At 34.7% G+C, this 13,792-nt stretch overlaps 1 protein-coding gene across 1 annotated transcript; it reads left to right on the forward strand.

Annotated features, from left to right (window-relative positions):
- Positions 1-994: 994 nt before the first annotated feature.
- Positions 995-13,758, forward strand: nde1 (nudE neurodevelopment protein 1). The gene is given in 9 exon segments (NM_001030203.1): positions 995-1,204; positions 3,280-3,384; positions 3,877-4,030; positions 9,418-9,566; positions 9,643-9,779; positions 9,878-10,081; positions 11,718-11,803; positions 11,898-12,043; positions 12,146-13,758. Coding segments are annotated over 8 exon segments (1,011 nt in total). The 5' UTR covers positions 995-1,204; positions 3,280-3,298; the 3' UTR covers positions 12,195-13,758.
- The last annotated feature ends 34 nt before the right edge of the window (positions 13,759-13,792 follow it).

The raw sequence follows: 13,792 nt of genomic DNA on the forward strand, positions 1-13,792 counted from the left end.
TTATTAACAAATGTACATTTTCTTATTCTTTCAACATTCATGTAATTTATTTAACTATTTACACTATTAACTGTCTATATATTTATTTATGCAGGAATTTGTAGATTTTATATATACATTAATTAATTAATTTATTTATTTATGGTTTTATTTATGAAGGAATTTATGGATTTATTTACTCATTAATTTGTAGATTTGCGTATTTATTTATTGTTTTGCAGGTCCTCTATAGATCTGTGGAAACTATGAAAAAAAGCATAATAATAAAAAAAAATAATTGACTTTAAAATAAATAATAAAGCAGTGGGTATCACAATCGCCTCACAGCAAGAAGGTCGCTGGTTCGAGCCCCGGCTGGGTCAGTTGGCATTTCTGTGTGGAGTTTGCATGTTCTCTCCGTTTTTGCATGGATTTCCTCTGGGTGCTCCGGTTTCCCCCACAAGTCCAAAAACATGCGGTGTAGGTGAATAAGCTAAATTGTCCGTAGCGTATGTGTGTGAATGAGTGTGTACGGAGTGTATGGTTTCCCAGTGATGGGCTGCAGCTGGAAGAGCATCTGCTGCGTAAAAACTATGCTGGATAAGTTAGCGGTTCATTCCGCTGTGGCAATCCCAGATTAATAAAAAGACTAAGCCAAAAAGAAAATTAATGTATGAATGAATTAAGATATTTACAAAATTCTAAAATAAGTAAAAAATAATGAAAGTTTTAAAATAATAAAAAATTTATTTAAAAAATGTTTATGTATAAAAAATGTGATTATTAAAATGAATCTATTAAAAATAGATATAATAAGCACCTTTTTTTGTTATTTTTTTTTTACAAAGAACTTTACAAAGCCACACTAAAATAATAATATTTTACAGAAGTCGAGCAGATGTTCAGCGCCTTCTAGTGCTCGACGAACGTAAGGCTGATCGCTTTAAAACAAACGGAACGGAACAACCAACCGAAGGCCAGTAAAATGATGGCATCATTACAAATCAGCCAATCGGATGCAGGCATGAATCAAACCACGAGCTGAGAGTTTTTACACAACAGAGGAAGAATTCTATTGTCAGGAGAGTGACGTTCCACAAAATTATTTATTGTATTGTTTTTATTTTATCCTCACAAAGCATAACCATAGCATTTAGCTCAAAATTATCTCTCACAGGAAATAGAAGGATATTCGGAAGAAAGCAACCTTGAGCACTACCCGGAGGTAAGTCGCTAGCTAGCGCGAAGGCTTTTGATAATGGCAGTTTCATTAACGTTAGTCCTGTTGAGTTGTGAGACGTGTTAGTCCTCTGAAACTCTCACCAACATGCTTATAATCATATAATTACTGTACTATATTGTATTTTACTTCAAATCACACGTCATACACTTACTTCATCTGTTGTTGAAGTGACTTCGTTACTCACAATTCTTGAATCCGCCGACTGTAGATAAAACTTTCTGTGTGCGGTTTGCTGTTAGCCAGCTAGCAGATTCAGCACAGATGTGTTTTTTATGAGATGGGGATGCTAGCTTTATGTCTATTAAAACTATAAATATTTTGCTCTGGGGTGGCTAATTCATAATTTAGACGGAAGCAGAACTGTATACTTAATTTCACATTTTTAAGAGGTTTGTTTTGTCGTTAGCTTAGCTTGAGTTGTAAATCCTTTTCGAGTGTCTTTTACACTGTTCTTAAACATTGTCTTTGTTAATAAAACAGTGAAATGTTGAGTTGTACGCCTGAGGGGAAATATTTTTAGTTGGTCAAAATCATCGCAAGACACACCCTTCCTCTTCTTTTTGTCCATGTTACAATAAACTACAGCCATACAAGACAGTGTTTCAATGGCTAACCTCATAACTTGGCCCTTTTCTGTGTGCACAGTATGTGTAAACAGGTTATTATTATGGTAGACTTCACAGTTTTTGATATAGCCTTTAGTGTTTCTGAGGGTTCCAGGATCGTTGTAAAAGTATTGATTTGCCCTTTCACAATTTAACGTCATAAATGTTATTTCACCAGAGCAGTGTTAAATTTAAGAAGTCATGGCATCAAATGTTTAATGCTGGTGAAAAACAGTAAGAGTAACAGTAAGGGTATTACTTAGTAATGGTAAGAAATAATATCTGCAAAATGAAGACATTCAAGACTACAATATATTTTTTTCTGAGAAATGTTTGTGTGTGTGTGTGTGTGTATATATATATATATATATATATATATATATATATATATATATATATACATATATATATATATATATATATATATATATATATATATATAAAATATAATTTTATATAATACACTTGAACACACACACACACACACACACACACACACACACACACACACACACACACATATATATATATATATATATATATATATATATATATATATATATATATATATATATATGGGGCATAGAAATTACTTTTCTTTGTGAATTACCATGATTTTTTTCTGAGCCCGTTGGCAGGTGAGCAATTCCATGCAAATGTCAATCTTGCCATAAAAATTGTGAAAAAAATTGAAAGCCTTTCTGTTTTTTTTAGTGTAGGCTTGTATTTTACAGTGCTTTAAAAATTCTCCGAAATGTCTCTGTAAATGTTTTTAAACAATCATATTTGATTACACAAGTGTCAATTTCACATCTGTCACATCCATAATGAAGAGATGTCATGGAGAGATGTCACACATATAAAGTATATAAACAAACAAACAAACAAACAAACATCCATAACCAAGCTTTTTCTCTCAAAAATGCATACATGTAAAGTAAATTAAAACCAAATATTTTTGATCTATAGAGAACTGTGGGTTGTGCAGTTTAATTTACAGAATTTCTACAAAGTATTTTGTGTTCTTTAAACTCACAGACTTTTTCTGGTCACATCCATAACACATGTTTATTTTCCTCATTTAAAATCTAAAAAAGATTTAAAGATTGATATTTTTCTGCTTCCACAACTCTGCGGTTAGCTGTTTTGGAAAATATTAACAGATGTTTCAATATAATGTTAACATATATTTCCTCTGTGAATTTATGTTCGGAGTTATTACTGCAAATGTCATGTCCATAACGCTGGAATTGCTCATATATTTGATTTTAAGGTTTAATTCTAAACTTAATTTGTTGTTACACACGTTCTCTCCCATAACGTATTACAATTTCAAGTCTTACGCTAACCTTCATAATAAAACTTGCAGAAGCTCAGTGGAAATCAGAGGGTTTCAACTGTACTAAAATGATTGAATTGTTTTTAATGTCTTAATATTTGTAATTTTCCCAGTAAGCTTGATTGAACAGCAATGAGTGACCCAGAGCCAGCATCGTTTGATTCTGTCGAACAAGAGAGAGACTACTGGAAGGAACAGGCTGACAAATGCAAGCAGAGGTACTTTCATCTTGTTTTTCCATTCAAATCACATCAAATCTACATGGGACTTTATGGAAATTTAGGTCTAGCAGGGTATCCGCTGGGTCCTAAAATGTTTTGAATAAAATAAAAAAAATTGTAGGCCTTTAAAAAGTGTTAAATTCACTAAAATATTGTTTTGTAGGTCTTAAATCATTTTAAACAGGACTTAAGTTTTCTATGTCTATGTAAAGCTACCCAATAGAGTATATGCCAAAGCATGCTAATAGGACTTTTAACTTGCCAGTAACCTGGGTTAAACGCTTCCGGTGAACTGTATCCAATTGCAAAATTGGCACGTTTAAGGTCTGATTACTTAATCCGTGATCTCCACTGGCTGATTGATATCCGATATAAAGTGGGTCTCAGATTGTACAAGAAGCACTGCAGTCTGGCTGATCTGGAGGATCTAGGAAGATCTGGCTGTACAAACAACATTGGGTAATTTGTATGGGATCTCTGCACTTTCAGGGCTGAGGAGGCACAGGAGGAGCTGCAGGAGTTTCAGCAGATGAGTCGAGACTATGAGGTGGAGCTGGAGACCGAGCTGAAGCAGTGTGACGCACGCAATCGGGAACTCCTTACAGCCAACAACAGACTCCGCATGGAGCTAGAAAACTACAAGGTAATGCCTGGTTAATCAACTGCTCTAGAAGAAGGTTTATAATAGTGGTAAATCGATTGCACGTAATACATACGTTGGATAGAAATTATAAATAGATAAAATTGTAGATTAACTCCCAAATTTAATAATGACAGAGTGAAAGACAGAATTAATTGTATGACAGAAGACCGATGTAATTTAAATTCTTCCTAATTAGAAGTATATTGAGATGGTAGTCATGTCTTTATGTGAATGTGGCTTGATGTACTTAAAGTTTCAGTTGCTCACAGAATTAATTCCAGGGTGTCCGCAGGGTCTTAAAAAGTCTTAAAATGTCCTAAATTCCCAAAACACATTTTTAGGCTTTTAAAATATTAAATTCAAAGAAATATAGTGTTGTAGGTCTTAAACAATTTTAAAAGGGTCTTAAATTTTCTTTTTCATGTAAAGCTTCCCAATCGATCCAACATACATCCAATCATTACAATACATCTCAATTAAACTTTTATAAGGAATATGATAACATTTTGTTGTGCATAAATTCGTTTATCAAAGTTTTTGACAGTTTTTTAAAGTTATGTTGAAAAAATTGCATGTATACAACTTGGGTCTGCTTGATTTGACACAATATTTTAAAGAGCCCATATTATACATTAAAAAGGGTCATATTTTGGTTATATGGGTCTCCAACAACATACTGATATGCACGCAAGGTCAAAAAAAAAACTTTCATGGTCTTATAATATGCATTTATTTTTACCCAATTATCCCAGCGACTCCCATATGAATCGTTCAGCGATTCATTTGTTCCCAAACCCCTCCTTAGCGCGAAGCTAATCTGTGCTGATTGGACCGATGACAGCCTGTTGCGATTGGTCGACAGCGTTCAGCGCTAGACAAATGCCCAGCGCGAGACAAATGCCCAGCGTTGTGTTAGTGGGCGGGGCGCAGGTTTAAATTTTCCTGGGTTTGCGCCCATAACAATTATGTTTCGTAGTCACGTCACGCCGAAACGGCAAAAGACACAATATAAAGATGATTCATTCTAACCACTATGAGTCGACTTTTTTTTTTTTTTTTTTTTTAGATGAATCAATAGTTTTAAAAACTGTCCACTTTCAGATTTAAGCCTTAACTGGATATTTCACTTTACTTAGATCTGTGTTACACACTACATGGAAGCTCATTTTCGAAAACCCACAATAGGGGCTCTTTAAATATGTGGCTAAAATAATAAATTAAAAATCGTTTCTTGATGGGGCAAGGTATGTTTTGTGCTGGGCCATTAAGAAAATACTATATAAGTCTCATATAGCCCTATAAAAGTCTGAAATTTCAATCTTGATGGTCTTAAAAAGTCTTAAATTTGACTTTATGAAACCTGCAGAAACTCTAAATTCAGAATATCTGAAATCACCAGTCTTCTTTTAAGTGATTCTAAACAGTTGAGGCAAAAATACAGATGTGTATAATTATATTAACATTAATACAACAAAAGAAAAGATGGAGTGACTGGCAAAAAATTATTTGAGGAGTCAATTCTGCATCGATTGTGAGGTTGTCAAAATTGTTTTCAAAACAATTATTCAAAGCTTAGTTTTGAACAGCAGATAGAATTCTCTAGCTTCCTGCTTCACAAACAGCTGTACTCTTTTAGCATCCTATTACTGTAATAATATAAAATCTAACTTGCATGACTATTGGTGCGTTCCAAATGGCACACATCACCAGGGCACTTCAGAGTAAAACAAACATGACCACCATATTGAAGTTGTTCTAATCTGAAGTATTCAAAGCTTGCCACATCTAAGGGCTCTTTAGAAGGAAGAATTTCGAATAGTACTAATTAATAAGCAACTAATTGACACTTCAAGCATCCATAAATCTTTGCACAGGGAAGTAGTTTAGTGTCATAGAATGACAACTGAAGGCTATAAATGTTTGTATAGGATAGTTTTATTGGCTACTACTGTAACATATAAATAAAGTAAATAAATGAAAACAAATAGTTATGAATAAAATAAATGAAAATTAGAAATGCATACAAACATCCATAAATAAATGCATCCATTCATCACAATATACTAATCACTCTGAGTGCGATTTGTGGGTGTCAACCTACAGACAAAGAGCGTGATGAAGGCCCACTTTTTTGGATCATCTTGTTAAGATGAATCAGAAGTGCATTCCAAAATAAGCTTTTTTTGCCCCCTACACCCTTCATTTCTTAGTTGTCACTCTGGATTGTAAACCCTTTGAAAGGATTAGGGCATAGGGATGATCCCTTCCAAATGGAATACAGTGGCTGTGTTCCAGTCCACTTTTAGACATGTACTCACAAACTTCTCCTCCCTTGTTCCCTTCGGGGTAATCCCCAACGCCATTTTGAAGTGTATTCCACTTCGTTTAGTGAATGAGGGAAGCTTACATGGACATACCCATGACCCCTTAACTTTGATCGAAGGAGTGAGTCGGCTTTATGTGTTCATGATGTAACACGATTGTGATGTCATAAAAGTGTAGTGCTCAAGGGTTTAGGATATTCCATTTAAACCCATTTGGATGTTCCACTGTTAGTAGGCACTGTCCATATTAAAGTTTCATATGGAGAAATTTATAAGTACATTTAAATTTAGAAAATGTGCAATTCACAACTGAACACTTTACATGGCGTATCTGTCTTTTATGCAAACTGTTGCTTAGTATTATTATTAGTATTATGTGGAAATATTAGTATGCTGTGCTCACAGAAAATGCAGCTTATATACAGCTTCAAACCCTACGTGAAATTCTATTAATAATACACTGTAAACTGAGGGATAATGGGGAGCCACTGCTGTGTCAGCGATGTCTCCCAAAGCACATTTTCTATCTGTACTATTTGAATATAAATTTTATTATCACCAACTGACATTCATTTGTAAGCATATAACCTCAGATAAAAGCCATTGATTTGAATGTTCTTTGACTCCTTGTGGACATCCAGAATGTATGTAGCTGTTTTCTTCAGTACTTCGTGAGAACACAGTCACACATTCATAGACAAGCAACAGAGATCCAATTCAGGATGAGGAAATCAGCTGATGCTTATTTTTGCTTCAGTTTCTAGAGGGCATGGAGGATCTCTCATGTTTTTAGTTATTTTTGGAAGGTGGTTGTAAAACAGTGTTGATTTTGGAAATAAACATTTTAAATTCTTGATTTCACAGAATTTGGGGCTTTAATGTACTATAAATCTAAATCAAATGGTTAAATATGATCGCTGATTTATCACAGTTCATTACCATTGCTTATACAGTATCAATATTTGCTGAGTTAACCCACCAAATAATGATAAATTAAATAAATTGCATTATTTTGCCACCGGATGACAAGGAATCGACAAGATGTAGCACACAAGAATTGCTGATCATATAGGATTTGATAGTGAGTTTTATTTCTGTTTGTTTTTTTTCATGGCTTGTAACTTTTTTCTCACAAGTTTTTGACCAGGTGTTTGTGTCTGTGCTGTAGTGGTAGTAAGGAAAAAGCTTATGCTATAAAGTATAGGGTCTCGTGAGAGATCCGCAGAGTGGATGGCAATCAAAAGCAAAGAAGGTCAAGGTGCTCTAGGATTGGCCAGCCCAGTCACCAGACTTGAACATTATTGAGCAGGTCTGGAGTAAGATGGAGGCATTGAAGATGAATCTTGGTGAACTCTGGAAGCCCTGCAAAACGTGTTTTTGCCGGATAACTTTATTAATAAGTTATTTAAATTTGAATTGAATTTAAGTCATTGCAGAGATGTATGGATGGTGTCCTCCAAGTTCATGGGGTCAGACACAATATTACTTGTTTTTCCACTGCACCATGACTTTATATTCTATACTGGACGTCATTTCTGTTAAGTGACAAGACTTTTGTCTAAGTAAAGTCAGACCTTACGGTCCTAATTAAATAATGAAAAAATCAAGGCATGATCATATTTTATTTTGGTAAAATAAGTGTAATTTAGAAGCCTTTGCCTTTCATATAAGCCACTTTTGATACCAAGTGATCAATTAAGGTATTATTTGTTGTGCCTAAAACTTTGATAGGCGACAAGACTTTTGTCAAGTAGTGTACACGAGGAAAAAGTTGACTTCTAACAAGTGAGTTGCAGAAGCATAAGTCGGGTAATTGTGTTTTTCATTCAGGGGCATCTAATGTTAGAGAGTGATTTTGTATGTTTACTCTGCTCATTGGCAATGACAAGTGATAATCATCCCAGTGCATGAGGAAGTTTTATTTTTGTTTTCTATATTTATTTTAATGATTATTCTATCTATCTATCTATCTATCTATCTATCTATCTATCTATCTATCTATCTATCTATCTATCTATCTATCTATCTATCTATCTATCTATCTATCTATCTATCTATCTATCTATCTATCTATCTATCTATCTATCTATCTATCTATCTATCTATCTATCTATCTATCTATCTATCTATCTATCTATCTATCTCTCTCTCTTCTCTCTCCTCTCTCTCTCTCTCTCTCTCTCTCTCTCTCTATATATATATATATATATATATATATATATATATATATATATATATATATATATATATATATATATATATATATAAATCATTGTTTATTTAACAAGGCTAGTAAAGACATTGATGTTGTTGAGATTTGTACTTTAAATAAGTGCTGTTTTTGTAAACCTTTTATTCACTGTAAAACGTATGAAAAAAAAAAGTACCACAACTAGTTTTTGCATTTGTCATATAAAAGGTATGGTTTTGCGCATTAAAGAGAGTTCACCCAAAAATGTCCTTTTTTAACCATTTAAAAGCAGTTCCAAAGTTTTATGAATTTCTTTCTTCTGTTGAACATAAAGGACAATGAGTTGAAAATGTTGGAAACCAGTAGCCATTGACATCTATACCTGGGACAGAAAAATACAATGGAAGTCAATAAATGCTTTTTTCCCAGTATTTTCAGTATATATTTTTGGTTTCAACAGAAAAATAACTCAAACTGGTTTGGAGTAAGTAAAGGATGAGTAAATGATGACAGGTTTTTTTCTTTTTGGCTGAACTGTCTCTTTTTATCTGCTTTATTAAAATTATTATTTAAGGATTAAGTGACTGATGATGAAAATTCAGCTTAACAGACATAAATAATTTTAAAATGTGTTAAAGTAGAAAAAATATTTTAAAATATATTTTCAATGTTAATGGTTTGTGTTTTTACCAAATAAATGCAACCTCAGTGAAATAATTTCAAAGACAATACAAATTTGACAGATTCCAAACTTCTATTCCCTCATTATTCTACACACCATCACTCTCTTACAGACATTTTAAGTCTAGTTTCCTGTACATTTAACTTTCAACCCAACTTTTTTTCCACACTTCCTCTGTGTGATCTAACAGGAGAAGTATGAAACGCAGCACTCAGAGGCAGTCAGGCAGATCTCGACTCTAGAAAGAGACCTGGCAGAGACCACAGCCATCAAGGACCAACTGCACAAGTATATCCGAGAGTTGGAGCAGTCCAATGATGACCTGGAAAGAGCTAAGAGGTGGGTTCAGTGCTTTTACTTGGAACATTTACATTTAACAATGTATTTCTAAACCTTATCTATCTTACTCTTACAGGGCAACTATAATGTCACTTGAAGACTTTGAGCAGAGAATGAATCACGTTATAGAGAGAAATGCCTTCCTTGAGAGCGAGCTTGATGAAAAAGAGAATCTTCTAGAGTCAGTGCAGAGGTTAAAAGATGAAGCTAGAGGTAAACTCAACAAAAACACGTCTTTATATACTGCGTTTACTTCCATCTCGTTTTCTTTCATGATTGCTGATTGTTTGCTATCTCTCTCCTCGGGGAAGATTTGAGACAGGAGCTGGCTGTTCAGCAGAAACAGGAGCGCAAGCCATCAATCAGCCTGGCTAAAGATGCGGAGAAGCCAGAAGCCACACCCGCAAGACCATCCTCTGTTGTTAACTCCGCCCTCCCGTCTCTCCTTGCCACACCCTCCAGACCTCCAGGATCAGGGAGTGCATTCAATACCCCGTCAGCATCCTACAGCAGAAGTAAGCACAGAGTAGGGGTGGCAAAATTAAATATTTGTATGGTGCATCACGCTGTAGACGAGATGATTTGGGACCGCCTTTTCTTAGCTGTTTTCCATACACCTATTTTTGTGAGTATTTTGGATGTGGGCATAAAAATGGTTGATGGAAACGCCAAGATGCGCATATATTTTGAAAATGCGCATAAAAATGTGCATAACTGTATTATAAACTTTTTATTCGATAAGAAAAGATGTGCATAAACTATGATGGAAGCACTTTTACTGAACAAATTCCAGTATGCGCATTAAATACGGTCATGTGATTTTGTTATAAGAGATCATGTGATGATAATAGTGTGAATGTACAAACCAGCAGACTGAGCACATTGTAAAACATCTGAAATGTTGTTTTGGTCATTCTAAAACTCCTTAAATGTTTCAGTATTAGTGTTATCATATTATTAATTACCTCCAAAATCAAGAGCGTCTTGTGTCTTCAAACGCTGCCACACATTTATTGCATGTCAGCGTTTTCTTCTAAGGCACAAGTAATTTATTAAATAAAGAAAAGATTAACGCAACCTCTCCTACGACAGTAAATTCCACCTTTACTTTAGGTATTTGGCGCCAGTTAATCAGGGAGTGATGATTTTGTTCTCTTTGACTCATTGGATGGAAACGTTGATTTTTTTTTTTTTTTTTTCATCTTTTATGCAATATTCCATTTTTTGCACAGAAATTTGGTTCGCATCTAGAAACATACCTACTGACACCCAAAGGTACCCAAGATCCCCATTTTACATTGTAAAAAAATAAACTCAATCCATAGAAACTGCAAACTTAAAACAGCCTTAATTATTTTACATGGTGCTGTGTGTTGCTTAAGGGGGTTGACCACTTGCCATTGACGTAGTGCAGTTACCTAACTGGAAAAAGTTTACTTAGTCATCTCAGAGATCACACTAGGATGTATCAGTCTTCTCTTCTGATCATCACTGGTCCAAGTTTACCACAATTGAACTTTGCAATGCAATGAAATGGCTTCAAACAGGCTTGTGTTTTTGGTCTCCCACAATTGCTTGTGTGTAAATAGGCGTCGAAGAAAAGAAAAATTTAGTGCAACCACACCATTATTCTTTGAACACTTGCACCCAGGAACAATACAGTTGTGTATTGTATTGTATTGAATAATAGTATGACTAAAAGCTAATTCAACAGAGCCGTATTTGAGTCTGGTTAAGCTTATCTAATAGAAATAGCTTTGAATGGCAACATGCCTATTGCATTATCTACTGACAGCTTTTTTTTTTTTTAGTTATTCTAGTGACTTAGCACTGATTTCAAAGGTTTTTGTCTTTCCAAGGCATAGGCAGCCAAGTTTAACACAACAAAAACTATTTGCTACTAGTAAAGTACCTCTAAAGTTATTGTGGCTGAATGATACCAAATCACTTGCAGAACATTGCAATGTGCACAATCACATAACCATTTTTTAAAAATAACTAAAAGAAAGTGAGGGTGAATTAACAAATGTGAAGCAAGAAAGCAGCTAAAGAAAGGAAAGTAGCTTACCCTAATTTTCCCGCCTTACATTTCAAACAATTTAAAGTAAAAAAAAAAACTGATTTCTACTTTGTCTTTCCTTTCCTGTCCAGTTGAAGGTCTGACTGGAACTCCTCTCACTACATCTGCACGAATATCTGCCCTCAATATAGTTGGAGAGTTGTTAAGAAAAGTCGGGGTAAGTCTCGCTGTAACTATTCTATCACCAAATGTTTCAGTTTATGGGGTCTGTTGTTTTTAAATCATATCTAATGTCACTTTGTTTGTTTCAGAATCTTGAATCAAAGCTGGCATCATGCAGAGAGCTACACATCCCTGAGAAAACATCAAACCGAGCACTGATAGGCCAGAGTTCACCAAGCATTGCACGAGAAACACCAGAAATCCCATCCAACACAAATGGCTTGTATGATAAGGGGTTAGTCTTGACGTTAATTCCAGCACATGTCTATTATTTTTCTATTATAACAGATCTGGCTTGGATTGTTTAAGTATTTCACACTTTGTATCTCCTTTGCAGTATGGTGAAACGACTGGACTTTGGAACAGGATCCAAGATAATGCTGTGACCAGCGCATCTTCTACAAACGCACAAGCATTCACACATCATCAGGAAAACAGTATTCCTAATCCAGTTATTATAAACAATGCTTTATTTTCAGAAGCTGAAGCAAGTGTTATGACCCAAGTCTTCCACGATCTAAGAAGGGTCTGCTTTTATGCTCATACAATATCAATCCTTCTGGTGTGCCTATATTAACTGTTCACCTGCTCTGTCTGGCCTGTGGACTTAAACTATAACTTTTTGCAGATGTACTAACTCTTTGTTTGTTTGTTTGTTTGTTTTTTATTTACGTTTTCAGGTTCTGGCGATTTATAGCCATTTTGAAATGCATAATCTGCACTGTAATCTTAATTTTTTTGGGTCCATAAATTGGGAGAATGTTGTGGGTGACTGAAAGTAAGTCCATAGATTTGCCTCTGCAACCCCAGTTACCTGGCACTAAACTACTGATCGATGTCTAGTGAATCGTCTACTGTACATGCATACTGTTGGACACAGGACTAGAGCAACGTTAACAGCAGGCTCTTTTTTTTTAATATAGAAATAGCTGATTTTATTTTTTTAGACACTAGCATTTTGATGAAATACGAGTTTGTTACTAACAGAATGTCAAGTCTTTAGCATTCAGAGTTAGAAATTGTTACAAGGAAGTTGGTGAGATGTTATGAGCTGAAGCTGCTGTTCATGTTGTTGGCTCATAGGGGTTGACGGAAGTTACCAGCAGTAGCCAAAATGTTTATGCATGAGGAAAACCCCCTAGTCTGGGGCCTTTTTTTATTTCTAGTAATAACTAACTCCTCTTTTGAATTGTCAGTGCCATCTTTGAATTCAAAGAATTTGTAGATCTCTACAATTCTGGGGAGTAGTTGATGTCATATCATGCACTGAACGTGAATTTAATGTGCCTTAATTTTGTGGCCATTATAAGCTTTGCCTCAAAGTTAACTTGGGTATTGGGGAACTTACTAGCCCGAAGGGAGCTGCAGCTTTTCTCGCTATTCTTCCCAATGTATTAATTCTCTGATATTTCAGGGATTCCAGGATGAGGAGAAATTGAAATTCTGAGTGGAGTTGTCTCGCTTAGTTTCCTACATTTCTTTCATCCATGATTTGAAGATATAGTCCAGTAACAAGCAATATGAATACTTCAGTGAAGGTTACAGATATTTTTATGTTAAAAATAGGAATTTATGGAAGAATTGATGCATTATATTATCCAGTTTTTTTAGAGGTACTAGTGAAAATGATAGAACTAGAGAATACTAGTTGATGGGAAGATTTAGCACACTTGATTGCACCATCTCAGGGCCATCTCAGCAATAACCTCACTAAAGATGTAATTACAGTCCAAATTCTATATGCACAAGGCATGCACAATTGCCAATTATGTAAATGTCAGCATGGGTTTTCTTTGCTATTAATGAACCTAAACATCTGTAATGTCCACGCATTCCTCAGCAAAGGCAATGCTTAGTTTATCCTGTGTCTAAGACCATTTGTTGGTTAATCCATAACCTACAAAATAAATGTCTGCTTGACAGGATTAAATGATTGACTCTTTTTGGAAATTGTTCTCTTTTTTTTCCCTTTGCATTTAATTCT

This window comes from Danio rerio, chromosome 3 (genome assembly GCF_052040795.2).
Source record: "Danio rerio strain M-AB ecotype USA chromosome 3, GRCz13ab, whole genome shotgun sequence".
In the NCBI taxonomy this organism is placed as follows: Eukaryota; Metazoa; Chordata; class Actinopteri; order Cypriniformes; family Danionidae; genus Danio; species Danio rerio.